At 43.5% G+C, this 26,299-nt stretch overlaps 1 protein-coding gene across 1 annotated transcript in view; it reads left to right on the top strand.

Annotated features, from left to right (window-relative positions):
- The window catches only part of BRINP1 (BMP/retinoic acid inducible neural specific 1), a 170,430-nt gene that overhangs the window by 112,697 nt on the left and 31,434 nt on the right, over nt 1-26,299 (top strand). Inside the window, exons 4-5 of the mRNA XM_004775642.3 lie at nt 1,044-1,213; nt 4,101-4,206. Coding sequence (XP_004775699.1) covers nt 1,044-1,213; nt 4,101-4,206 — 276 coding nt within the window. The remainder of the gene's footprint in view (nt 1-1,043; nt 1,214-4,100; nt 4,207-26,299) is intronic.

Here is a 26,299-nt window from a genome sequence, read left to right as displayed (position 1 = left end):
ATATCTGTTCATTAGATATTTCCAGATCCCCCTTTCTGAAGTTCTGATGAAACATCTTATTTCAAATGAAAGGGGCCAGAAGGCAGTACTGTTAGTAATCTGTGCACTTATTGCAAAGGAAAACGTAATGGAATAAAATATATGAGTCTGTGCATTCACCTCTCGTTCTGTTTCTCCACCCCACCTTCTCCTTCTTCCTCTCTAATCTCCCTTCCTATACCTGACCTTCTTGCCACGTTCTGTCCCTGCCAGATGCAGCTTCCTGTCTGTGCATTGTGCTTGCAGAACCGCAGTGCCTGGCTCCTGTAGGTAATGAGAAGATTTATTGATTGAACTAAAAAAACACTGATGTATTAACTATTTACTATCTATTATATCCAGGCACTGGGCTTCGTGCACAGAATAGGGCACTGGTCAGTGTAGATGGTGCCCGACCTCACTCATCTGACAGTTGAGTTTTTGTTCTCTCTGAGGCACCCAGTTTTCCCTCTGTCTATCCATATGTGTCTTTAAAGAATGTCTTCTCTTTCCCTTTCTCATCGATCTGCCTCTTCAGCCATCCATCCATTCATCTGTCCATGCATCTGTCTGTCTGGGAAGGGATGCAGGAGAAAGAGAGACAGGGGAAGAGGAAAGAAGGAAAGAGTAGGAAAGGGGAGGAACTGGATGCGGAGGAGAAAGCAGGAGGAGGAAAGGAGTATCCAGGGCAAAACCATCATTTTACAGAAGGAGACGCTAAGTCTTAGGGAGAAAAGGTGGGTTATGTTGTAGATGATGTTGGTGAGAACCACGTGGTGGGTTGATAGAGGTTGAACTTGACAACTGAGAGTCTTTCCATGCCCTTTGTCCTCCTAGGGCTTAGTGCTTACAGCCGCTTCTAGACGGTTTCTCTTTCACCGTGCTCTTGATTTTCAGAAGTAGAAGGGAAATTTGGGCAAGATCAGTGGGATGGTCAAGTCTATTGTCAGCAGCCAGACCCTGGAACCTTTCCTCCCACCCCACAGTTCAATAGGCTCCCTGAACTTCTTTCCTTTTCCATGCAGGGGAGGAGGCCTTGACCATGTACATGGACAAAAGTCGCCTCGATAGGAAGTCAGGGAATGCCACCCAAAGTGTTGAAGCTCTGCACCAGCTTGCATCATCCTACTTTGTCGACCGTGATGGCACCATGAGGAGGCTCCATGAGATCCAGATATCAACTGGAGCAATCAAGGTAGGCTTGAGGGTGGACTGGGTGGAAGGTTCTTAAGACAGCGATACTGCACATGGGTATTCTGAGACCCGAGGGGTCGATGTGGTCCCTGTCTTCACACCCATGAAGCTGACACGAACCCCGCCCCCTGCCAGCCGCTCTGACTGAGGTGGTCAGAGGCCCTGTTAGATCATGAACACTGCTATCAGGGTGACCACATGTATTGCTGCAGTAGCCCTGGCTATGGTCATGGCATAATTGTCAACAATCCTCTCATTGATTTTTAGGCTCCCTTTCTAGGTAAAAAAACAAAAACAAAAAAAACCAAAAAAACAACAAACAAACAAACAAACAAAAAAAACCCTGAGGCTATGGTGGGTAAATGATTTTTGCAAGGATCTAGATCTAGCAAGAGGCAGATTACTGATGCTTAGATGAGTAATTTGTTAAACCCTTGTATTTTCCATTCCATTTCTCATCACCCCCCATTTTACAGATGGGGAAACTAAGGTCCAAGAGCTAAAAACTTTTTTTTTTTTTTTCCCCTGTTCAGGCCTAGACAGCTAGAGTACCCAAACAGGGACCAGAATTCTACTCGCTGGACTAGGCATCAGCTATTTCTGTAATAGAATTTCAGGCTTTGTAGGTCATAAGGTCAAGGTTGCCACAACTCAACTCTGCAGCTGTAAGACAAAAATCAGCCATGAACAGTGTGCAAACAAGCGAGTATGACTGTGTGCCAATTATTATTTACAAATGAGGGCTCTCACGGGCTGACCCATACTCCTCTGCACCAATACGATCCAGTATACCCTTCCAAGACGGTGGACGTGCCCCATATTCGTGGCCAAGACAGTGGCCATTAGTCACACAGGGTTAGGGAGCCCTTGATATGTGGCTACTGAGGACCTAAGTTTTTAAGTTTATTTCATCTTAATTAATTTTCATTTAAACAGACACATTGAGTCGAGCAGCTCTAGACTTTTGATTCAGTGCCTCAGAGCAGAGATACTTAAAAAAAAAAAAAGGTTCTATTTTAAATGCAATAAATTCAGGGATTACCTTTCTAAAGAGAACGAGGGGAGAATTTTTGATAAAAAGGATTAGTTTTTCTCGGGGTTTCAGTGCAGATTTTTTGCATCTCACATTTTCTGAAACCCGATTATACCTGCATTCTACTCCTCAATCTTCGATCTAATTTCTTCTGAATTAAGTACAGACTGACCCTTATATTAAGACTTTCAAAAATATCTCTAGGGAAAAAGTGTGTGTGTGGCCGGGGTTGGGGGGGTGGGTAAGGCGGGTGATTGAAGGAGACACAGGCAGAGGTGTTAGAAATTGACCAAGAGAAGGGAGTGAGTTACTGAGGAGGGAAGTAGGAAAGAGAGAAATAAATCAGATCGACAAACAAAGAGCCAGCTTATCCAAGAAGAATCGCTTCTATTGGGGGGGATTATGTTGTTAGGGAACTCGCCACAGAGAGACAGATCTTTATGAAGCCATCAGTGTCGGAGTGAAGCAAAGGCCTGGTTTTCATTATCACCAAATGGTTCTCTACCCTCCCACCCCCTACCCCGGATGGGATGTGGAATTGAGATATTGAAGCTCTGTCAGAAGATAATCTTCTTTTGTGCACCCTGGAAGTGCAGCCTGCCTCCTTACAAGGAATTTCTCAGAGAAATAGCACAGAGACCACTCAAGAAGCCATTTTTAGATCACCACTGTCTTCCATCCTCAGTCTGGGACTTGGATTTTTCTTGCCATTTCTTGACACAACGTCAAGACCCAGCTGGCCAGAATTGTCCCACTGCCAGCTGTGTTTAAGACTAGCAGCTGACCGGAGTGAGGAAGTTCTGCCTGTAGCTTTCTTTCCCAGGATCTCCTTAGCGAAATGAATTGTAGTTTTGAGTCTCGCTCAATAACAACTATGTTAAGATTATAGGCCAAAAAAGGATATATTGCTTAAAAACCAACACCTAATAGTCCTCCTTCTATATACTGTTTCTGAAGTGCTGACCACTCCCCAAATAGGATCTCTTTACCTATTGAGGTGGGTAAGAGGATTCTGTAGAGGCGAAGTTGAGGCTGAGGAGGGGAAAGTTACTGACGCAATGTCGCAAGGTTTCCCAGCCGGAGGAGGGCACAACTGGCATTGGGAGAGTGCGGAGTCCTGTGGCCGTCCTTACAGGCCACGCAAGAACCGATGCTGTGCCTTCCCAGTGGGAAGCAGACCTCGAAAGTACCTGATGAATGATCGTGTTAAGTCATGGAAAGTCAAGGTGAAAGGGATGAGAAACCTCTTTTCATCCTAAACCATGCTTACTTCAAGGTTATGAAACGTCTTGTAGAAAATGGTGATAACGTCATTGTTCTTACCTAATTATGCGTATGTATCCATGACCCGTTCTAGAGGTTTGGGGTAATACAGTGCCCGTGGTTGAACATAAGCCACGTGTCAGGCACATCCGGCCATCATGCCTCGTTGCCCAACTTTCCTGGAAAGGATTTACTAACCTCGGGTCACAGAAGCTTAGAGAAGTTGAGTGACTTCCTAAGGTCGCACAGCAAGTTCACAGCCCTCTTAGCATTTAACACGGATTCTCCCGATTTCAAGGCACATGCTTTTTGAAATATGCTGTAGTGCTTCAGTGTATTAATTCGTATCATACTTAGAGTGACCTTGTGACATGAGAGCCAGGGGATGGCTCCAGTCTATGAACTTGATTGCTCTGCTTCCCTGACATCCATTTGGTGATAGCCCAGGCGTGGCCTTGGCTATGGCAAGGTGCCATTGGCTCAGACCACGACACTTTCTCTGCCAGCTCTGCTCCACTGAGGGCTGACTCTGCTGGGCTCTGTCTGACAAGGGCACCTGTTTCACACCTGTCACCCTCATTGTCCACTGCAGGTCACAGAGACACGCACCGGGCCTCTGGGCTGTAACAGCTATGACAATCTGGACTCTGTGAGTTCCGTCCTTCTGCAAAGCACGGAGAGCAAACTGCACCTTCAAGGTAGGATGCCCGTGGAAACTGGGGACCAGAGAGCGTAGAGGGGAAGGAGACACTGGGGATTCTGAGGAGGCACGATGTGGAGGGAGAATGGAGAAGAAGAAGAAAGACAGAGAAACCGATAAAAACGAAGAATATGGAAATGAAGACAGGATATGATGCCTTTTTAAAATTTTAACATATACAGGACATTAAATTCATGGTTATTAATTAGTTTTCAGATATAAAGTATGAAAATGTGAGCTTTATCTGATTATTTTGATGAAAATGTCTAAACAGTGTTATTTATAGATGCTCCAGACCTAATATATATTAAAGTTTCATATCTTACCGTCAGAATTTCCTATATTATTGTGTTTGATTTTCAGTGTATTTTGGCAGGTGTTATTTGAATTCTAAGAACTATGGAGCATTTTATAGCATTGTTGGTTCTGTGGAATCTTCTTTCTCCTTATTTGGTAATCATCTGTGGGTCTTTAATATATTTATACACACATATGTGTGTGTGTGTGTGTGTTTAGAGTTTACAAATGAGAACACTCAGTGCTGGCTGGGTGTACAGAGACAGACACTTGGGCACTGCTAGCAGGAATGCAAAAATTATGGGATTACCTGGGTGATATATATAAACATGTATTTTTTTTTAATATCTTTTTTTCATGTCAGGTCCCTGTTAGGCGCTTCCTATGTACTCATGACCTGAAGGAAAATAAACTCTTTAAAATAGTCATTTTACCCCTATTAATTCATGATAAAGAAGTGAGGAGATAATAGGAGAAAAAAGACAAGGCTTTGAGTACAGAAAGTGTTATTTTGAAAAGCATAATTTATAATAGCAGCAAAAATGTAAAGATTTGAATTTCCCACATGAGGGGACTAAGCCAATGAGGTAACTTCCACACAGTATCATATTAGGCAGGTATGAAAATGTTACGTATAAGAATTTCCAAGAATATATGAAAGCGTTTTGATCTGGTGTTCATTTAAAAATGGGTAGTTTCTGACCGAATATATGGCAGGATCTTAACAATGCGAAAGGATAAGGGAAAATAATATTGCAAGGGAAGATGCGGAGATGTTAAAAGAGGTTACCTTTGGATGGTGGGGTCATAGATGATCTATTTTGGGCTTCCAGTTCTTTTTCTAACTTTTCTACAATGATCATTTATTAACTTTATAGTTAGAAAAAAAATGGCATGCTTTAACTTTGAGCAGACTAAAAACGTGACCTTCTAGAAAGGTATCTGATAAAGGTGATTCTGAATGTCAGTGGGAGGAAAGTGCAGTTGAGATTGGCAGGTGGAGCTAAGCAGAGCCTAATATGACTTTTATATTCTAGTTCCTTGGCAACCCTTTGATTCATGCTCCTGGTACAGGAGATGGTCGGAAACTGGTGCAGGAAGGGCTTGGTAGTGTCACTTGGGAGCACTGAACGAAAACTCCTCCAGGTATTTCAGGCCAAGAAAGAGGCTTAGTGTTCAAAGAAAACACAACACAACCAAAAACCTCAAACACACAAGAAATAACCCTGTCCCCTTTAGTGGAGAAAAGAGTGGACAGTGGGTTTGGTAATTGCCTGATAAGAAAATAGATAAGAAAGACCAATCTGCCTTGGGCGTGCCAAGATTTTCAACTTACCAGTTCCTTGTGCTACCTGCGGAGACCTTGTGAAGTGAGAGCAGCCTTTGAGTCTGCAAGTTTGGCTTCCGCTTGCACTTGACAACCCCACTGTGCATGTTGGCAGTGGAGAGACCTGTGAATTACAATCGGAGTAAATTTAGAAGGGATTAACACGATGTTCCCAGGAGGTTATTAAGATCTTAGGGACTTCTAGAGGCTGATTAGCCATGAAACTAATGAAGCTCAAGGTTCAGGGCTTCCCCACCTTCTGTGTCCCCAACTTTTTTCATTCTAAATATTTACTTCCACAATTTATTTTGAGTTCCTTGTCTCAATAAGCAATTACGGTAGAAGCCTCAGTCTTCCAAAACCCAGGTCCACCATTGGTTACATTATTAGAGGTATGTCGTCCACCCAAAAGGGGGTGATATCCTTTTCCTCTTCTAGATTGTTCCAAGGCCACCTGGAGAATTGGGTCCAAGTCTGGGCATCTAAATGCAAGAGGGGGACTAAGAAGTTGCAGTGTTCCTGAAGAAGGCTGTTGTATAATGAACAGCTCAAGAGAGTTGACTTGGGGCAGTAGGATTTGTCTGCAGATACCCCAAGGGCTGTCTTGCAGGAAAGATAGTCAAATTCATTAATGTGGATAAAATGAGCCAAACCTGATATGCTTACAGGAAATGATAAGGATCCCAGCTTTCAACAGGGATGAGATAGATCTCAATTTAAGCTCTGTATAAAAGAGATCTTCCAGTGCACATTCATGCCCAAACCTGCAATGCTCTGCTGATGTAGGGGGTGACTCTCTGTTAACAGAGAGTTATAAGTAAATGACATTTGGTAGAAATGGTACAGATACTTTTTTTTTTTTTTTTTAAGATCTTATTTATTTATTTTTTAGAGAGAGAGAGCACAAGCAGGAGGAGTGGCAGGCAGAGGGAGAAGCAGGCTCCCTAAGCAGGGAGCCTGATGCTGGGCCTGATCTCAGTACCCTTCAGCTCAAGACCTGAGCTGAAGGCGGATACTTAACCCACTGAGCCACCCGGGTGTCCCTGTTATGGAGATTGTTTAATTGTCATTCCATTGGGTTGGGTAATTGAAGTAGATGGTCTTAAATTCCTTTTCATTACTGATTCTAGGGTTTTATAAAGACAGTGAATCACCCAACCTTTATAGAGCCTGACCACATACCAAATCCAATGCTAAATCCTGTGCATGTGCCCCAATCAGTTCAACTCAATTCATCAAGTATGTACATATATAGAGATACCGTCAAGGATATCTATATAGATAGACATATTTTTTTAAGACTCCATGTTGGCATTGAATTAGGCATAAGGATATAGTGCTGAACAAGACAGGCACAGTTTGTGTCCCAAGGAAGTATTCACTCTATCATAGAAGATGGGCTTAAACAAATAATAATGGGCATAAGGAACTGTAGTGGGGAAAAATCCTGGGGCTTCCTTGTACCAGACAGTATGGAGACTGAAACTACTAAGGAGTCAGAAAAGATGCATAGGATGAAAACTGGAGGATGAAGAAGAGGCAGGGGTGTGGATATGGAGGCAGACAGGGTCTTCACAAAGGAGCACAGGAGGAAATGAAAATGTCTCAAGAGTTAAAGCAGAGACACTAGTGGTGGGAGAGACCAAACAATCCTTCAGATTCTGGAAGCATCTGCATCACATTAATGACTTGAACACTCATTTGACGGTAATGGGCACCATGGAAGGATTTTTGAAAAGGAGGTAGTATGAAAAGGTTGATATTTTTGGAAGATCACGGTGGCAGTCGTGTTGTGGTCAATTACTTAGACAGGAGTAGACTGGTGGCGGGTGACCAGTGAGATGGGACTATTGCAGCAATCAAGATGAAATGTCACAGATTCAGACCATGAAGGTAACAGCTGGGGTTGAGAGAAATGGACCAATTTTAGAGTTACTTAGCAGGCATCATGACCAGAATTTAGTGAGAAGACCATGAAGAATTTGGATAATTTGGTGAATGGAGTGTGGGGATGAGACAGAGAGGAAGGGCAGGGAAATACATAAGATTCAAGGTAATATGCAATATAATAGAGATAATAAAAATAATGCATACCTTTATGGAGATTCAGGAAACGGAATAATTCACTCAGACTGGCTAGGGAGAGGAGTCATAGAAAAAAGAAAAGAAAAGAAAAAAAAACCTGAGGAAGAATAATATTCTCTTGCTGGAAGAGAAAACAAAACAAAACCTTCTTAAATATAAGACAGAAAACTATCTCATGACTTTTTGATCGGCTCATATTTATTCACTAGGATACAAAAAACACTAAGTACCAAGAAAATGATTGATGCATTGAACCACATTAAAATTGTTAAGAATTTCTGTTTATCAGAGGCTGCTATTCATAGAATAAAATTGCAAACTGCAGAGTAGAAGGAAATATTTGTGATATAAGCATCTGACAAAGAACTCTTGTGCAAAATATATAAATAACTCCTAAAACCAACAGGAAAGAGGCAGACAATCCAGTAAGACACGAAAATGGGTAAAAGACATGAACAGGCATTTCACAAACAAGACTATTAAAATGGTAGATAAACATTTGAAAAGGTGGATTAACTTTTCTAGTCCTCGGAAAATGTAAATTAAAGCCACAATTCAGTATTTTGACACAGCTATCAGTCTGCTTCAAATGATAAACAATGACAATATCAAGAAGTGATGGTGTGGAAAGGTGGAAATTAAACATGCATTGCTTGTGGGAGATTAAGTACGATCACTTTGGAAAACTCTTTTTGCCTCAATATGTCCTTGTCTTTTGACCCAGAAATTACAGTTCTTGGGGATGTGCCCAACAGAAATGGGACCTCTGTTCACCAAAAGGGGTGAATGTTCATAGCAGCTTTATTCAAAATAGCTTCCAAATGGAAAGAGCCCCAGTTGTCCATCAACAAGAAAATGGATGAATCAATTGTTGTACATTCATATGATAAGCTACAACACAGAAATGGGAAAAAACAAACTATTTTCTCTATGCAACAACATAGAAGTATCTCATGAACATAACATTGAGTAAAAGAAACCAGACACAAAAGCTTGCATGCTGTGATGATTCCATTTCTATGTGGGTCAAAACAGTAAAAACAAATGCATTGTTTTAGAAACTCAAAGGGCATTAACCCTTGGGGAAGAAGAATAAGAAACTCACAGGAGACGGAGAGATTTCTGGAGGCCTTTAAAATGTTCCGTTTCTTGATCTGGATGGCAGCACATGGATGTGTTTACTTTGTGAAAATTCATAGTGCTGTACACACATGATTTATATGTATGCATTTCTGTGTATATAATATGCACCTATTAAACATTTATTTAATAATGTTCTCCATCTTGACATCCTCTGCAAGGAGAAGAAATGAATAAGGCAGAGACATAAAAGAGCAGGAGGTGGTCCAGCCCAGCTAGAAGACAGCTGCACAGACTGAGGGCAGAGGAGTCAGAAATAATAATGATAATATTTATCTAGCGCTGCCTTAGGTCCTGGGGACTGTGCGAATTTATTTGTATTGTATTTGTATTCATTTGTCTGTTTTTATTTATCTTAACATATTTATTTGTATCATAGAATTACACTTATTACCTTTTTAAGCCTCACACCATTCCTCCGAGGAAGGCGTAAATGAACGTCCCTACTTTGTAGGTGAGGACACGGGTGAGAGAGGTCACTCAGTAAGTGGTTGAGCTTGACATTTAACCCTTACACTCTGCCTCCAGAGCTTCTCCTTCTCAAAATGCTGGTGTCCTGTCTTCCTGTTTCCTTTCCTAATTCCTCTGAAGGACTCTGGGAATGGAGGTTTATTTTGGTGGATCGAGGGTGATGTGAATGGCACTCTAATGGCATTCACCTCGTGGTGTTTCCTCTGCTGTTCGTGAAACAGGGCAGAGGTAGAAGGAAAGAGGATTGGAGTACACAAGGAATGAGAACGACAGGATCATAGAAATGATCACAGGCTATTAGTAGTCAAAACAGCAACAGCTAAACTGGTAGTAATAACGCTAATGGCATAATGATAACTTCTTATTTTTATACTTCTCTCTCCAAGAAGCCCATTGAGCGTTTTGCCGACATTGTCATGTAATTTAATCTAGCATCCATCTGGTGAGGTATACAGAGAGCAGAGCTCTGCCTTAGTAGCTCTTTGATGTGGAAAGGGATGCAGAGAGAATATATTGCTGAAATCTAGGATGATCCATAAATTTATTCATTCATACATTCATTCATTTAGCAATATTTATTGAATATCAATTCCATGTCAGATATTGTTTTAAGAGCTAGATATATAGCCGTGAATAAGCTAAGTCTCCATCCTTTTGGAGTTTATATTTAGTGTGTGGGTGATAAACAAGTAAACAAAGAAATATATTTTCTTTACAATCAAAGAGATGGTGAAGGAACAGGTCATGTAGAAATTTGTAGACCATGGAAAAAAGACTTTAGACTTAACTCTGGATGAAATGAGAAGCCGTTGCAAATTCAGGCAGTGGAGTAACCTGACCTGACTTACATTTTAAATGAGTCACTATGACTGCTGTGTGGAAAAGACTGTAGAGAGGGCAAGAACACAAAAAGGAACCCAGTTCAGGGGCTATCATACCACGGTGAGACAAAATGGTGGCCGGGACCAGGATAACAGTGATGCGGGTTTTGAGAAGTGATTGCACCGCAGGTACATTTTTAAGTAGTGCTGACATTATTTGGTGGTGGACTGAGAAAGCGTTGGGAGAGAAAGAGAGAAGCAAAGTATGATCCCAAAGTTTGGCCTGAGCAACTGCAGTAATGGAATCCCTCTACCGATACGGTGAAGCCTGTGGGAGAGGTCACCTTTGATGAGACACGAAGAGTAGGGTGAACCAAGTTTGAGACGTCTATTAGAGATACAAATGCGGATCCTGGGTGGGCATTTGGAAAGTCGGGGTTGGGGAGAGAAGTAGAAATATAAATTCACATAGAGATGTTATTTAAGGATGTGAGATTGGGTGAGAGGACCTTGGAGAAGAGGGTAATAAAAACCAAAAGAGGAAATTCAGTTCCTGAGCCACGGGGAATTTTATACTGAAGTGTTGGGATAATGGGATGATAATGAGGAACAATAAAAGGAAGCTAAGAAGTGGCTGGGAACGTGGCTGGGGAGTGATGAGAGCCTGGTATCCTGGAAGTCAAGTAAAGAACGTTCCTCAAATAGGAGATTGTGGTCACATGTGTCCAGTGCTGCTGGGTGGGATGATTAAGATGGGGACTGAGAACCGAGTCATGGATTAAGCAGCTTGGGGGTTTTGGTGAACGTGGCAGGGATCTTCCAATGGAATTATGGTAGTGAAAGCCTGAGTAGAATGAGTTCAGGAGAGAATGGGAAGAGAGGAAGAGAAGGGGATGTGGGACAACCGAGGAACAATGCCACAAATGTCACCACAGCAGAAGGCGATGGTGAGTCCGTGAGTTTTCTTCTTTTTTTTTTTTTAAAAAACATAGAAGCCACAAAACTTCTATATGCTGATGGGATCCTCAGAAAGGAAAACATTGATTCTCTGAGCAGGAGGGATTCTTTTAGGGTCATAGTAGAGCAGGCAAGAATGAGTAGGGTCTTGTGTATGGCTGGGATTATATACCTCAGAAAAGAGCACCTGGCAGCTTATCCCCCAGGGAAGAGAGGGAAAGGAGACTGTTCGGGTGCGTCCCAGATAGGATGTTGGGGAACACTTTCACGTACTTCTAATTACTTTTTGCAGATAGCAGTTGCATGATTTTTCACATTTTAATGTCTCTGAAATTAGAATGTTTCCTATAACTGATGGTGTGTCATGGTTTAACTGGCAGGGTATTTTTTCTTCATGTCCATCAAACCGTGGTATGTCTTACAATGAACGACACCTTAGACTCACTGGCATGTGATGCTTTTCTTAATGAAACAGGAGCGAGGTCACTAGCCTCGTCTCAGTTTCCAAAACAGTAAGATGGACAGGAGGGAAGGGAGGATCTTTAAAAGACGAGGGGGTAGGCAGAGAGGGCTATGGGAAGAAGGAACAAGATACCCAGGCATCGTCTTGTCTCTGCTTCCAGATGGGACCACCTGAGCCTGTTGTGCTTTGAGAGTCTTCTCCTCATACCCCGACAATCAAATGGTACATTTCACTTGGTCTCAGGTCATTTTCTCCTCCCCCCTCCTCTTCTACCACCTTCTTTCCTCATGTGTGTCTGCTTGAAACCTCAGCTCCTCCCAGACTAGGCTTTCTCTCCTATCACTCCGGTACTCCAGCAACGTATTGCAACATTTGCCTGTCTTCTTGTTTTTGTCTTATTCCACCATTCAACACACACTGCTCTCTTCACTCCGGGCCTGTAGAATTTTTTGTATTTCATTAATCTTTTTTTTTTTTTTATGATTTTGCACTTGTACACATTGTCTCTCCCAATTCCTGGATGTGTACCTCTTCCAGAACGCTTCTCTTACGCCCTCTGTCCAGGTTGTCAGGCATCCTGCCCATCGTCTTCCCTAGGATCTGTCACACCAGAGTATAATCAGCCTATGACGAATGGCGACTCCCCAGTTCAAGAACCAGGTCTTCGCTGGTAGGGACCCCCAGTCTGTCTCTAGAGAACTTGATGCATAAACAGGAGTCGGAGGACATTTGTTAAATGAATTTCTGAAGAAAGGAATGAAAAATGAACAGATCAGCTTCTAATGAGCTCTGCTCTCTCTGACCTCGTACACTTCTCCTTGCACGTCATACTGGATTCGGTTCTGCCTAATGACCATTTCCTGAGGGCCCACCATAGGCCAGCCGCTGCGCTAACGTGCACGGGACAGCATTTCTTCAAAAGTGCGTGCACCTTTTCCAGCGGATGTTACCTCTTTAAGGCAAGAGTTATGTCCCTTAATCTTCCAAATGCCACCTCCTCCGAAGAGCCTCTTTTAAGACTTCTTCTGTGGCATGATTTATTTGTTTTTATTCACCTTACAGCATATTCGTCTGGGTTTGGGTTTTATCTCTTCCATTAGATTAGATGATAGGCTTCTCTAGAGAAGGGATTTTTGCCTTGCCAGCTCTGCTTTTTGTTCTGTTCAGCAGTGCTATGGACGTAGGAACGAACTCTGTACGTATTTGATCAGTTCGGTGTTTTCTTATGATTCGGTGTTTTCTTATGATTGAAAGAAGGGAGGATACTTAGAGAAGAGGAGAGAGAGAGGAAGAAGGGGAGCAGAGGAGAGGAAGAGGGAAAGGGACTTGAGGGAGGAGAAGGAAGAGTGGAAGAGAGTCAAGGAGGGAGGGCAGGGTGAGCAGGAGGAGGGGCTGAGGAAGAGAAGCGTGAACCACCCCGTGCCTCGGTAGCTGGGCAGCAATGAAGGAGTGAAGAGGGTTATTTCCAAACTCATCCCATGACAAGTCATAGAAACGAGGAACAGAGTGTAGACATGTTTAGTGGGGTGTGTTTTCGAGCTGCTCCTCCCTCTTAAGCATTGTGCTCAGACCCATTAGCCATTTCAGCCCTCCCACCAACTGAGCAGTAGGGATCATGCTCCCCATTATACAGATGGAGAAATCAAGGCTCAGAGAGATAAAATCACTTTCCCAAGGTTCTCCTGGCTTTTCGTTCCTTGTCTCCTGGGCTCCAAGGCTTGTTTACTTCTCGAGGGAGCTCGGAGGCAGCACAACCCATTCCTAGGTGTGAGGAGAATGGGAATAAGCCCTGCCCAACTCCAATAATAGGAGAGAGGGGGCAGGATGTGATTAGGTCCGTTTTTCATAAAAGCCCTTCCGCCCGCCCTCCTGTCCCCCATCACTCCACGTGTCCTTGGGACCCCAGGGTGGAACACAGAGGGATTATGGCCAGTGCCTGCTCTAGTCCGCAGCTTTGGGGTGAGTCCTCGGCAGAATTAGCCCAGGTGGTGGCTTGTGATTAGGGCTTTTCTTGTCTGATTAGCAGGGCCTGGGCGGCACTGATGGGCACGGGTGTTTCTGCCTTCCCGCGGCTCCGTCTGTAAGGCCTGCTGACTAGAAGAGCAGTGTCTCTGTGACCGAGGGAGTGTCGTCTTCCACCCAGTTGGCTGCATCCAAATACTGGCTTTCCTTCGTGCGCCAAGAAGGGCTCTCTTCTCAGCCTTGCGAGGAGAACCGGAGTTCCTCCTAAGAAGTGGATTGAAGATACCAGTTAAGAACTCAACTGGAACAGAGATAGACTGGGGAAAATCCAGAGGGCAGACTTGGTAGTGATGAAACCTTGGACTTGTTAATTCTCTGAGCTTCTCTAGGTCTTCTGATCGGCAAAACAGGAATAAAAACACCTTTGCTGCAGAGCCGTTGCTCTACATGTAGTTGTAGAAATGTGTAGAAAGCACCTGACTTAAATACCAATTGGTCCGATATAAAATAATCATTGCACTTACGACGCATGCCTCGATTCTCATGCGCCAGGTGAAAAACTCCATTTCTTTATATCAGTATCTCGTGTAAACCTTAATGAAGACCCATTTTCCAGATTTGGAAATTGAGGCTGGCTGAAGTTAAGTAACCATCTTGTGGGTGGCAGAGCAGGGATTTGAACCCAGACCCACTCAATGTCAGTGCTCTTAAAAGATATTGTCCTCAACCTGAAACCTATAAATCAGAATCATGATTTCTATTAGAACAAATAGTCCCACAGCCTTTTCTATGTGCTTATAGGCTCTGCTCTTCACTTTAGAAAGTCTATGATTTTCCTCGTTACTTGATAACTTGTATACCTTTGTTGGTATGTCATTTCTGTAGCTATTCTCATGTACTCAAAAAGAGCCAGAACCAGGAAAGATCAAATAATCCCAGACCAGAGATTACTGATGCCTTGCAGTATATATACCAATGCAATCTCTGACCTGGGGATGTCTGAATCTTTGTAACTGTAGCCTCACACTTGAACAGAAAGAAGTGGAAATTCTGACGGGATCGAAGCTGGTATTGAGAGAAGGTATCAGGACTCATCTCTTAGCATGTGGCGTCTGTCTGTACCTTTCAAATAGACTCGTGGCTGAGGACACAGCAGGGAAATGCTGACTGATAAATAGTCAGTGTGGTGAGATGGTCTATGCCAATAGCCATGTCCTATTAATTCCATGTTGGTCTCATTGGCAGGGCAGAAACCAAGCGTCACGATGCCCCAAAACTAAATAAACCGCCCATGAAAATTAATGCATAGAATCCACGTAGATAAGGTATCTGCTTACTTTTTAAGCTTATTAAATCATTTTTTGTCACAATGCATCTTACTCAGAATTAGCCTCTCTTTTATTATTATTGTTATTTTCCAGATACAGTCTACCTTGTCTTATGTACACAATCAGACATACCACTACTAACTTATAATTCACATCCCTGAGAACAGAAACCATACCCTTTTTTATGCATTCATTATTCACTTCTCTTTAATTCAGTGTTTAGCTCATAGTAGGTACTCAATAAATATTTACTGATTTTAAAGTAATTTGAACTGTCTAATTAATTTATTTAGAATCTCGGTTTTTTTATTGGGGTAATATGTATTACATAAAGTTCAACATCATAACCATTTTAAAGTGCACCATTTATTAGTGACATGAAGTAGACTCACAATACTGGGCAATGGTCACTACTGGCTAGTTCCAGAACTTTCTTAGCAAATAAAAATTCTGTACCCATTAAGCAATCATTCCTCACCCCCTTCCTTTTAGTGGCAGGCAACCAGTCTGCTTTCTGTCTCTATGGATTTGCCTTTCCTGGATATTTCATATAAATAGAGTAACACAATATGTGTTTTTTTTTGGTGCCTGGCTTCTTTTTATTTAGCAAAATGTTTTCGAGGTTCATCCATATTGTAGCATGTATCAGTACTTTGTTCTTTTATGGCTGAATTAATATTTGATTGCATAGATACACCACATTTTGTTTGCCCATTCATGGGTTGATGGACATGTAGACGGTCTCCACTGTTTGACTTTCATGAATAGTGCTGCTCTGAACATTTATGTACACGTTTTTGTTTGAATATCTGCCCAAAGCTCTTTTGGTTATATACCTTATGAGTAGAATTGCTCAGTCATACGGTAATTGAATTTATAAAAAAAAAAAAAAAGTTTGGTGCAAAAATAAGTTTATTTTGTGATAGCTTGCATGATTCCATTGTTCTCTCCCCTAAGATGATTATATATAAAAATGCACTGCCATGTGACTAACATGGCATCTCCCTGAGGGAGATGTATACCTCTCAGCAAGATGGCATTGGACTTGGCCACATGGTTTGTTTTTGCCAATAGAACATAGGAGAATATATCTCATGCTCAGTCTTAGCAGCCACATGAAGAGACAATGTCTGGCATGGCTTTTGCTCTTTTCCTTCCATCATGATAATGATATATGACTTAGCAAAGATGCTCCTTTGAGTCTAGAGGAAACACAAATCAAAACCATGATGAGATACCACCTCACACCAGTCAGAAGGGCTAAAATTAACACAGGAAACAACAGATATTGGTGAGGATGAAAAGAAGGGGGAAATACTCTTACACTATTGGTGGGAATGCAAACTGGTGCAGCCACTCTGGAAAACAGTATGGAGGTTCCTCAAAAGGTTAAAAATAGAGGTACTCTATGACCCAGCAATTGCTCTAAGTAATTATTTATAGAGGATGCAAAGCTACAGATTTGAAGATACATGTACCCCAATGTTTATAGCGGCATTATTAACAATACCCAAACTATGGAAAGAGCCCAAGTGCCCATCGACTGATGAATGAATAAAGGAGATGTCATCCATATACACAATGGAATATTACTCAACCATCAAAATGAATGAAATCTTGCCATTTTGAATAACATGGATGGAGCTAGAGAGTATAGTGCTGAATGAAAGAAGTCAGTTAGAGAAAGACCGATATCATGATTTTACTCATATGTAGAATTTAGGAAACAAAACAGATGAACATGTGGCAAGGGGGAAATAAAGAGGAGAGAGAAAGAAATAGACCATAGGAGATTCTTAACTATAGAGAACAAACTAGGTTGTTGGAAGGAGGTGGGTGGGGGTTGGCTAGACGGGTGATGGGCATTAAGGAGTGCACTTATTGTGATGAGCACTGGGTGTTGTATGTAAATGATGAATCACTAAATTCTACTCCTGTAACCAGTACTACACTATAGGTAAACTAAGTAGAATTCAAATAAAAATTTGGGAGGAAACAAAAACAAAAACGAAGAAGATATCCGGGATAGAGCCAAAGCTCAGCCAACATAAAACATGAGAAAGAAGTAAACCTTTGTGATTATAAGCCGCTGTGATTCTGAGGTTATTTGTTACCACGCAGTAGCTTAACAAAAGCTCAATAATACTGAAACATCGGATTAAACAGCATAAACCACTCTTATTTACTACAGGACTTCTCAGTGCCTTAACTATGCTGTGTATTACGAGTCTCAAGAGGTAGATTAAATACAGAGTTTCCTGAATGTATTTGATCTTGGTTACATTTGCACATAATTTGGCAAATGCTGGACTGTTCATACCATTTGGGTTCAACCCTGTCCAAAATAACTTTTTCAGACTGCTTTACTCTTTTTTTTTTTTTTTTTAAAGATTTGATTTATTTATTTGACAGAGAGAGACACAATGAGAGAGGGATAACAAGCAGGGAGAGTGGGAGAGGGAGAAGAAGGCTTTCCGCTGAGTAGGGAGCCCAACACGGGGCTCAGTCCCAGTCCTTTGGGATCAGGACCTGAGCTGAAGGCAGATGCTTAACCACTGAGCCACCCAGGCACCCCCCAGACTCCTTTACTTTTATGAAAGTACAGAGTTCTTTTTTTTCTTCTTCTACTGAAACTGGTGTATATTTATGTGTGTTATTTTCTTGTGATTTTATGTTTATGAATCTTGTTCTCTCACCCAACTGGAGCTCCGTGAGACCAGGAAACTGTGTTTTACTCAATTTCTCTATCTCTGGCATTAAGTTCAGCACCTGTTTCAAAAAAAAAAAAAAAAAAAACTGGTGAGTGAATGGACTTTACTACAATTGCTGGATAGTGCAGCTCTATTTTTGCATACCTCTTATGAGCTAACTCTGTGCTTGATATCTTGCAAAGATGGCAAAAAAATAGTTACAGGTCTTAAGAGTTACAGGTCTTAAGAGTCATAATGTGTAGCAGTGGATCCAAAACAGAATGTGTGCTAAAATTAATAGTCAGGATCTTTAGCACCACTATTCTCTTAGGGTGTTTTTTGGTTTTGTTTGTTTGTTTGTTTGTTTCTCAGATGTTTCTGAGCACCTGTTCCTTTCACTACTGAGTCAAAGTTGAAATAGTTTTAGATTTCAAACTATTATGTTGGGAAAGATGATACAAGTCCTACTCAGGAAAGACGGCTGTAGAGAAGTGGGACATGCGAGGCACAGAGCAGAGGACCACAGTCCTCTCTGAAACTCGTTCTGTCTCAATTCGCCTTCATTCAAACATATTTCCTGGAAACCCACTACTCTGCTCGCTGACGGGGAAAGGGAACATGAACAAGGCACTGCCTCTGGCGTTCAAGGAGATCGCAGACCAGGAGGGACGTGAGCATAAACACACATAACATGGTGTGATGGGTGTCCTGTTAGAATTTGAGTTGTGTGCAAGGAGCTCTTGGTTGCCAGTGGAGGGGATGCCTGAGATCACCAAAGTCCTCTGGGGAAAGCGATAGAAGACAGGGTGAGGACAAGAAAAGACATTAGTCCAACAACTATTCCCATGCGTTACCTAATCTACTTTGTTTTCTAGTTCATGGAGGTGTCAGTTACATACAGAAAAGTTCAACCTCTGGAAGTGAAGAGTTCTTTGAATTTGGAATTTCTGGTCATGTGACGAAGATACCACCAGAGTCAGGATACAAAACAGTTTATTTGATTTTTATATGGACCCGACCACGGAAGCTTTAATGAGGAAGCAGAAGCAGAGACGTTAAGCCTCTTGATGTTAGCTTCCCAGTGTCCTACAGTTCATAAGAGCTGGAGGCATAAATTTGAACAGGAGAGAACTTTCTACCTTTGTGGGGCAGTGGCAGTGATGTGGCAGGACGTGCCGAGGAGAGGGAAATAGAGAAGGTTTGGAGACATCAGCTGATCGAGGGATCGGGTGGCATAGTTTTGTAGGTGTCACAGTTGATTTTTATCATGACTTCTGTGAAGAGGCTTTTAATTATATTAAATCAACCTCTTCTTCTTATACCCTCTGTGAGAGTATCTTCATGCTGAAATTTTAAGAAATTGAATTTTAAAAGTATGTTGGCCTTCGTATCATAGTTTTGACCATACTCTCTTTTTGAAAGTTAAAATTGTGGGTGCCTGAGTGGCTCAGTCGGTTAAACATCTGCCTTTGGCTCAGGCCTTGATCTTAGGGTCCCGGGATCAAGACCCACATCGGGCTCTGTGCTCAGCTGGGAGCCTACTTCTCCCTCTCTTTCTGCCTGCCACTCCCCCTGCTTGTGCTCTCTTGCTTTCTGTCAAATAAATAAATAAAATCTTTTTTAAAAAGAAAGAAAAAAACAAAAAGGAAGTTTAAATTGTCATGCAGAATTCTCCCTGCCCCCGACCCTTTGTCAGCACTCATCTGTGTTTATGTAGACCCTTCATTGTCCTTCTTCTCAACTAGGCAGAAAGTCTCAGGAAAGCAGAGATTTTGCTTCTTCTAGTTCCTTGTCCTTCCTGCAGGGTCTAGAAGATAACCTGGCACATCACCGATGAGGCCAAATCCATCTTTGCTTAATCAGTGAACGAACAGCAGCACAGAGTAGACGCACAGAAAACCAAGGTTGAGCGAATCTTAATGGCCAACTAGTCCAGGAGCTGGCAAACTTGCTCTGTGAAGAGCCAGATGGTCAATGTTTTAGGCTCTGTGGGCCGCACGCAGTCTCTGTTGCAACCACTCAGCTCTTCCACTGTAATGTGAAGGCGGCGATAGACGGCCCTGAAACAAATCTGTGTGGCTGTGCTCCAATAAAATTAATTACAAAAATAAGCTGCAGGTCAATTTGGCCCCTGGGCCGGAGTTTGCCAAATCCCATATAGGCGAGGTTTTGCTGTGCTAACGAACCATCCCAGACTCTCGGTGGTTGGCAGAAGTGAATGCTCCTTTCTTCCTTACGCTGCATCACGGTCGCAAGTCAGCTGTGACTTTTTCCCTCTGATGGGATACGGCCATTTTTGTGGTGAAGGGATAGACGAATGGCTGAACCCATGTGTCTGTTCTTCTAGCTCTGTTGGGGAAGATGTACCCATTCCTTGCGCTCACATTTCATTGGCCAAAATGTGTCGTGTGAACCCATCTGCATGCAGAGGCTGGAGGGGTGTATACTTTTTGAAGGGAGGACACTGCCGGGATGGGGGCCGAAGATAAGTTAATGATAACCTCATGCCCTTTGAGCCTTGGGTTCTTTAAATTCTGCCGGTACACTTCCAGTGATGAGCAGTCTTCTACCTACGGAGGCAACCTGTTTCATCCCTCAGAACCCCTGATATTAAAGAGGTTTTTGTTTTATTGTGCTGAATTTCATTTACTTGAATCTTTCATGTAAAGGTTCCAAGTCTATTGCTTAAGGTCCCAGAGAAGACAGGAGGATCCTTGGGAACACAGAAGGTTACTCTACCCAGAAGGGGACGCCAGAACCCACCCACTTTCCCCCCAGGTAGCTGCCTTTCTTCATTTCCCCCGAGTGCAAATGACCCATCACGGAGACAGGGCTGAACTTCTGAATGAGATCATAGCCTTTTCGCCCTTTCTGCACGGTTTCACCCGGTGAATTATCGTCTTATTTTCATTCCACTCCAATGAGCTGTCAGCGATGGATACTGTAATTCACAGCAATAGAAACACAAACAGATGGGTAATTGACCTGCATGCCTTCATTACACTGGAGTTCAGAATGGCTGTTGGAGCCATAAAGTCCTTTATCTGCCAGTCTGAGATCCCTGGGCTTTCACAAGGAAGGGGATCAGGCTGGCTTTCTGCAAAAGGTTTAGTCCCTGTTGTTCTCCCCCCTCCCCTTGTGCTTTTCAGAAATGGACAGAATTTGACAAGCAGAACTTAGCAGGTACAAGGCAACAGCTGGGACTCCTCTGGGGCTCAGAGGTATCTGCAGGGGACCACATTCTGATGCAAGAACAGGATAAAACAATATTTCTACTCAACCAAAATAGAATCTGTATTTCCCCCCTCTTTCTCTTCGCCCTAAAAGAAATTGGGCATTTAATGGGCAAGGAAATAGGTCAGAAAAGAGGACATCCATCGAAACTACTATGATTTTAAGGAATTATGATAGAGAGTAAAATAAAGTTCATCCAAAAAAACAAGCAAACAAACAGAACAGAAAGATACATGGTTCTTGCCTTGAACAAGACCTTAACCGATCCAGGGTGTTCAGACACTGACCCGTCTTTGCTCATGGTCCGCCCTTGGCGGGGAAACTGTGGCTCCTCTTCTTTATCTACTATAAACCATGCTCCTGTTTCAAGATCTACCCACATCTCACACATATCACGAAGTCTTCCATAATTATTGTCTTCAGGTTTATTTTCTTTCATCTTTGTAATATGTCACTGGTTGATTCAATATTTATTTATTTTTTTAAAAGATTTTATTTATTCATCTGAGATAGTGAGCACGAGTTGGGGGGGTGCAGGGACAGAGGGAGAGGGAGGGGGAGAAGCACACTCCTCGCCGAGAAGAAAGCTGGACATGGGGCTCCATCCCAGGACCCGAGCTGAAGGTAGATGCTTACCGACTGAGCCACCCAGGCACGCCTCAGTATTTATTCTTTTAAGATTTTATTTATTTATTTTAGAGCCAGGGCAAGTGGGCAGATGGGTAGAGGGAGGGAGGAGGAGAGAAACAGACTCTCCACTGAGTGTGGGGCTCGATGTCACAACCCTGAGATCATGACCTGGGTCAAAGCCAAGAGTCAGACACTTAACTGACTCAGCCACCCAGGCGCCCGCCCCTATTCCATATTTAAAATATATTTATTAAACACCTGCTAGGTTCCAGGTGTAATGCTGCTTTTTGTTTTAATCATCAGTGCAGTCTTTTGTCTCTTGTACTTGGATTTTATGCTTTAGTTTTGAATCTCCAAGTAGCCCCTCTGTGTCCTTAGAACGTGAAGCATTTCCTCCAACAACGCCCCATGTACTACTTGTTGAAAGAAGCTAAGAGTTCCTCACAGCAAAAGAGCAGGATCAGGGGCAGAGATGAAGGTTGGACTGCAACCCCCAAATCTTAGAGGCACCTTCAGCTTGGTTGATCGGTTTCCCCTCTCCCTCACTCACCGAGCGGTCCCCTGGACCAGGTGCCAGGTTCCGACAGGAAACACGGTGTCCTTGAACAGGTATCAAGAAATTCAGTGTAGGGGTCCTCAGAAAGTTCTTCTGTTACTCTAGTGCTCCCCAGTGGTTGAAACTCAACAGTGCAGTGAGTCCTTGTTTGTTTTTCTGAATCCCAGCTTATACCCTTTGTAAGGGAGAAGGATCCTCGACCTCTGCTACTGCAAGCAATGGTGTTCCTTAGAACAGGTTCCTTAGGTAGATCTCTGCCTTCTGTCATTCTTCCCTTCGGAGACTTGGTCTTCTCTGAGGCACCAGAATGCTTTTATCTCTTCTCTAGGGAACCTGGAAGCAAACACACAAACAAAAAAAGATGAACCTTAATCAAGAAAGGAAGGTAATGGTCAGGTTGGTCCTTAGCTGGAAAGAGTTCTATTGCCTGAATTTTGGGGATGTGTCGTTCCCACTTTCTAAACTGCTCTTCCTGCTGACCTCCATCACCTAATTCCCATGAATCCATCAGGTCTCAGCCTAAATGCCACTTCCTCTGGGAGAGCGTCTATGACCCTCCCTACTCTAGTCTGGGGTAGGTGTTCTTCTTCTGCACTCTCCGAGCGACTTCGTGCTTCTGGTAGAGCATTGGTTTCTGTTTACACACCTTCTTACTATGCCCGGAGGTCCGTGAGGGCAGACACTGGGCCTGGCTGCCACATTCCCCCAGGTGTCCATAGCATGGTGCCGGGCACACGGAAGGACCGAGAAGGAGAGAAGAAAAGGAAGGATAAAAGAGAAGGGGAAGATACCCTGATGTAGTAACAGTGGAATGGTAAATCACAGAGACCTGTAACAACTCATAGGCAGGCACCCTCTGCAGGTTTCCTACCGGCCCAAGTGGGGCTACTCGGGGGGATGTTTCCAAGAAGGACTCAAGTTCGGTTTAGAGAATGGATTATGTTCTGATGTGGCGTACATGAGGAAGCCTAGTGTTTATTGAACACTTACTTACGCTCTTCTCTTCGTCTGCTTGGGCTGCTGTGGCAAAATACCATAGACTGCGTGATTTGAACGAGAGACCTTCCTTTTCTAGTTCGGGAGGCTCTGAGATCATGATGCCAGCAAATTCGGGGTCTGGTGAAGGCACACTCCTGGCTGGTGGACATCTATGTTTTCATTGTGTGCACATGTGGCCTCTCCTTCGTGTGTGTGTCCGTGGAGGGAGAGGGCGAGAGAGAGACTTTCCAGTCTCTTACTCTTCTTAAGAGATCATTAATCCTGTCGCAGAGGCCCACCTTTGTGACCTGATGTAAACTTCCTCCCCTGCTGAGGTCCTGCCTCTTGACGCCATCGCTCTGGAGGCTCGGGCTTCCGTTGACATAGGACACAAATGTTCAGCCATAGCAGCCAGCTTCTTGCTGAATGCTGTTTATGCCCCTCCCCCTCGTATATGCCTCACAGCCATCTCGGAGTTTGAACCTCACAGGCAGGGACCCTGGACTTCCGAGAGGCTAAGACATCTGCCGAGGCCGCTCTACATCGGAGCCACCATGGGGACACTGAGGCAGGAGGTGTCTCCGGTCCTGCTCTTTCTCGCCCCTGAGCCACAAGAGCCCTCACATGTTCCATCATCCAGTCACCATTCCTGGATGTGAGGCCTGAGTCCATTATTTGGATGGTGGGACTTCAGGCCAGCTTTGGGCCAATTCCAACATCCTCCAAGTGCCTAGGGACCACTTTTTTTTCCCCCCTTTTCTTTTCGTTTTTTCCAGTCAGAGTGAGAAAGAGAATAGCTGTTGAGTGAAAATCCAACAAGTGAGTGTCTGGAGCCTCTACTGGCTTGGCTTTAATGTATACTCTGAGGGAGAGTGTGAGGGGAACAGACAAGGCCCCTGTGCCCCTGAAGCCCACTCGCTAATGAGGGAGATGAAAAAAAATATATGAAAACAAATCAATAAGATCACTTCCACCAGTAACGAATCCTATGACGAAAATAAAAGACGCGTTTTAATTTGGGTGATCTGGGAAGGGGTCTGGATTGCAGGAGGCGGGGAAAGAAGGGGATAGAGAGATCCGCCCGTGCGACAGAGAGGAGAAATCACTGTTCCGCACACAGACTGTATGTAAAATATAGGAAAAGATTGGGAGATGTCTGTGTTGAAGGTGAGGTGGGAGGAAGACTCAGGGAGCTGGGCAAGGAGAAGAGAACGAAGATGACGTGGTTGTTCCCACATCTACGTTGCCCACTCACTTCGCAGAACAGTGAAACATTCCAATTTAAAGTATAACAAGATTTTTTTTTTTTTTAATATAATGAGATTAGGGGGAGATATCCCATATGTTCAGCACGAGTGACTTGGTGTTCAAGTGAAACTCTCAGCTATTGCCTTCCGGGTCTTTTGAGGCAAAATGTATATGCTCGGCAATAATGGTGGCCTCTCTCTCTCTCTCACCTGTCTCTCCCTTCCTCCTCCTCCCCCCGCCCCCCCCCCCACTCTCTGTGTGTCTTTGGGAACTGTAGGGCCAGAATATTCCACCCCAGCCGGCAGCTGTATATCTTTCAAACAGTGGCTCCACAGGCCAAGTCCCCCTCCAAGTTATTTATGACTCCCATTGAAGCCGGCAGGACTCGGGCGCCAATTTGGAGGTCAGCAATGGACCTCTTTGTTGGACACAGGTCATCAGGAGACCGCTCCGGCGGTGACTGCTCTGTGAACCTCCGCTGCCGTAGAAATGGTTATGTAACTTTAAACAGTAATGACATTTTGCAGAAAAGTGCTTTTTAATTGCTACGTCTTCATTATTCTCTTTCAAAATTGCCCAGGAGATTCTGCCTCAGAGACAGCTCGGCATGATCTGAGTTTCCGTTTTTAAAGAGCAATCAGTTTTGTGTTTCTGCTGCTCCCAGAAACCCCCCAACCCCAAATTCATCTGTGTTCAGTTGCATTAAATGGGGGTAGGTAATACTGCCTTTTGTATCCTTGCCAAACGGAGAAATGATTTGACGCAATTTTCTAAAAATGCTCTCCCCAAATTCCTTTTGGGCTGGGACCAAGAATAGAATATTTTATCCCCTACAAAAGGGAGAAAGAAAATGATGAGCAAGCTAGAAAAATAGGACTGAGAGGAGAGTCTATAGAGTTCCAACAGAAACTTAACCCCAATCCATAGACTCAGATGCCTATAGGGGATTGGGATCAGCTAAAAATAAATTTTGCTTTGGAAGCGAAAACCGCGATACAGATAAAATGACTCAATAATGCATAGTCTGAAGGAACCGGAGACTTAGCTGAAAAGGGACTCTGCTGTTCGATATGCTTGGCCCCATCGTGTGGTGTCTGCATCACCCTCCTGCACGCTGAGCCCTCCCCAGCCGTCGCTCAGCCTCACGTGGACCCCTTGCCCACTGGTGTGAAGCTTACTCCGGTCTTGGAGCCCGCAGCACCCAAGCCCTAGCGCTCCTTCTGTCTGTTAGAATACCTTCCATGGGGACTGATACGGATCCGCCTTCCTGAATAGCGTACCCCCACCACCATATCTTCAACAGGACATGGAGTTCTAAACTCTGCGTCTCGTAAAGTCCTGCAAACAGCTTGAGATGCCCTGCTGAGTATTTTCTTCTTCTGATTCAATACCCACAGCTATTGTTCATCTAACCTGAAGATTCTGTTGGCGCCTTAAAAAAAAAAAAAAAAAAAAAGTCAGTCCCGGGAGGGATTTCATCATCACTGTCCTCTTCACCACCACCACCACCACCATCATCATCATCACCCATAGGAATGAATTCGGGAACCTGGGCGACTCATTCCATTAAGTGCCTGACTCCTGAATTTCGGCTCAGGTCATGATCTCAGGGTCTTGGGATGGAGCCCCGTGTCGGGCTCCACGTGGAGCGGACACTCTTCTTGAGGATTCTCTCTCTCCCTCCCCCTGTTCTCTTCTTCTCTCTCAAATATAAATAGATCCTTTTAAAAGATACGAATGGTAACATTTACTCTTTGCTTGCCATGTGCCAGGAGCTGTTCTGGACGGTCTTCGGGGATTCCTTCACTTAGCCCTCTCAACAACCTTCTGATGTAGGTACTAAAAGCATCTCCTTTTTACAAAAGAAAGAAGTAGAGCCTTAAGAGGTTTGAGGGATTTGCCCG

The sequence above is a fragment of the Mustela putorius genome, unplaced genomic scaffold (assembly GCF_011764305.1).
Source record: "Mustela putorius furo isolate JIRA1106 unplaced genomic scaffold, ASM1176430v1.1 tig00000596_pilon_pilon_pilon, whole genome shotgun sequence".
Lineage (NCBI taxonomy): Eukaryota > Metazoa > Chordata > Mammalia > Carnivora > Mustelidae > Mustela > Mustela putorius.
This window is presented reverse-complemented; position numbering and strand designations above follow the sequence as displayed.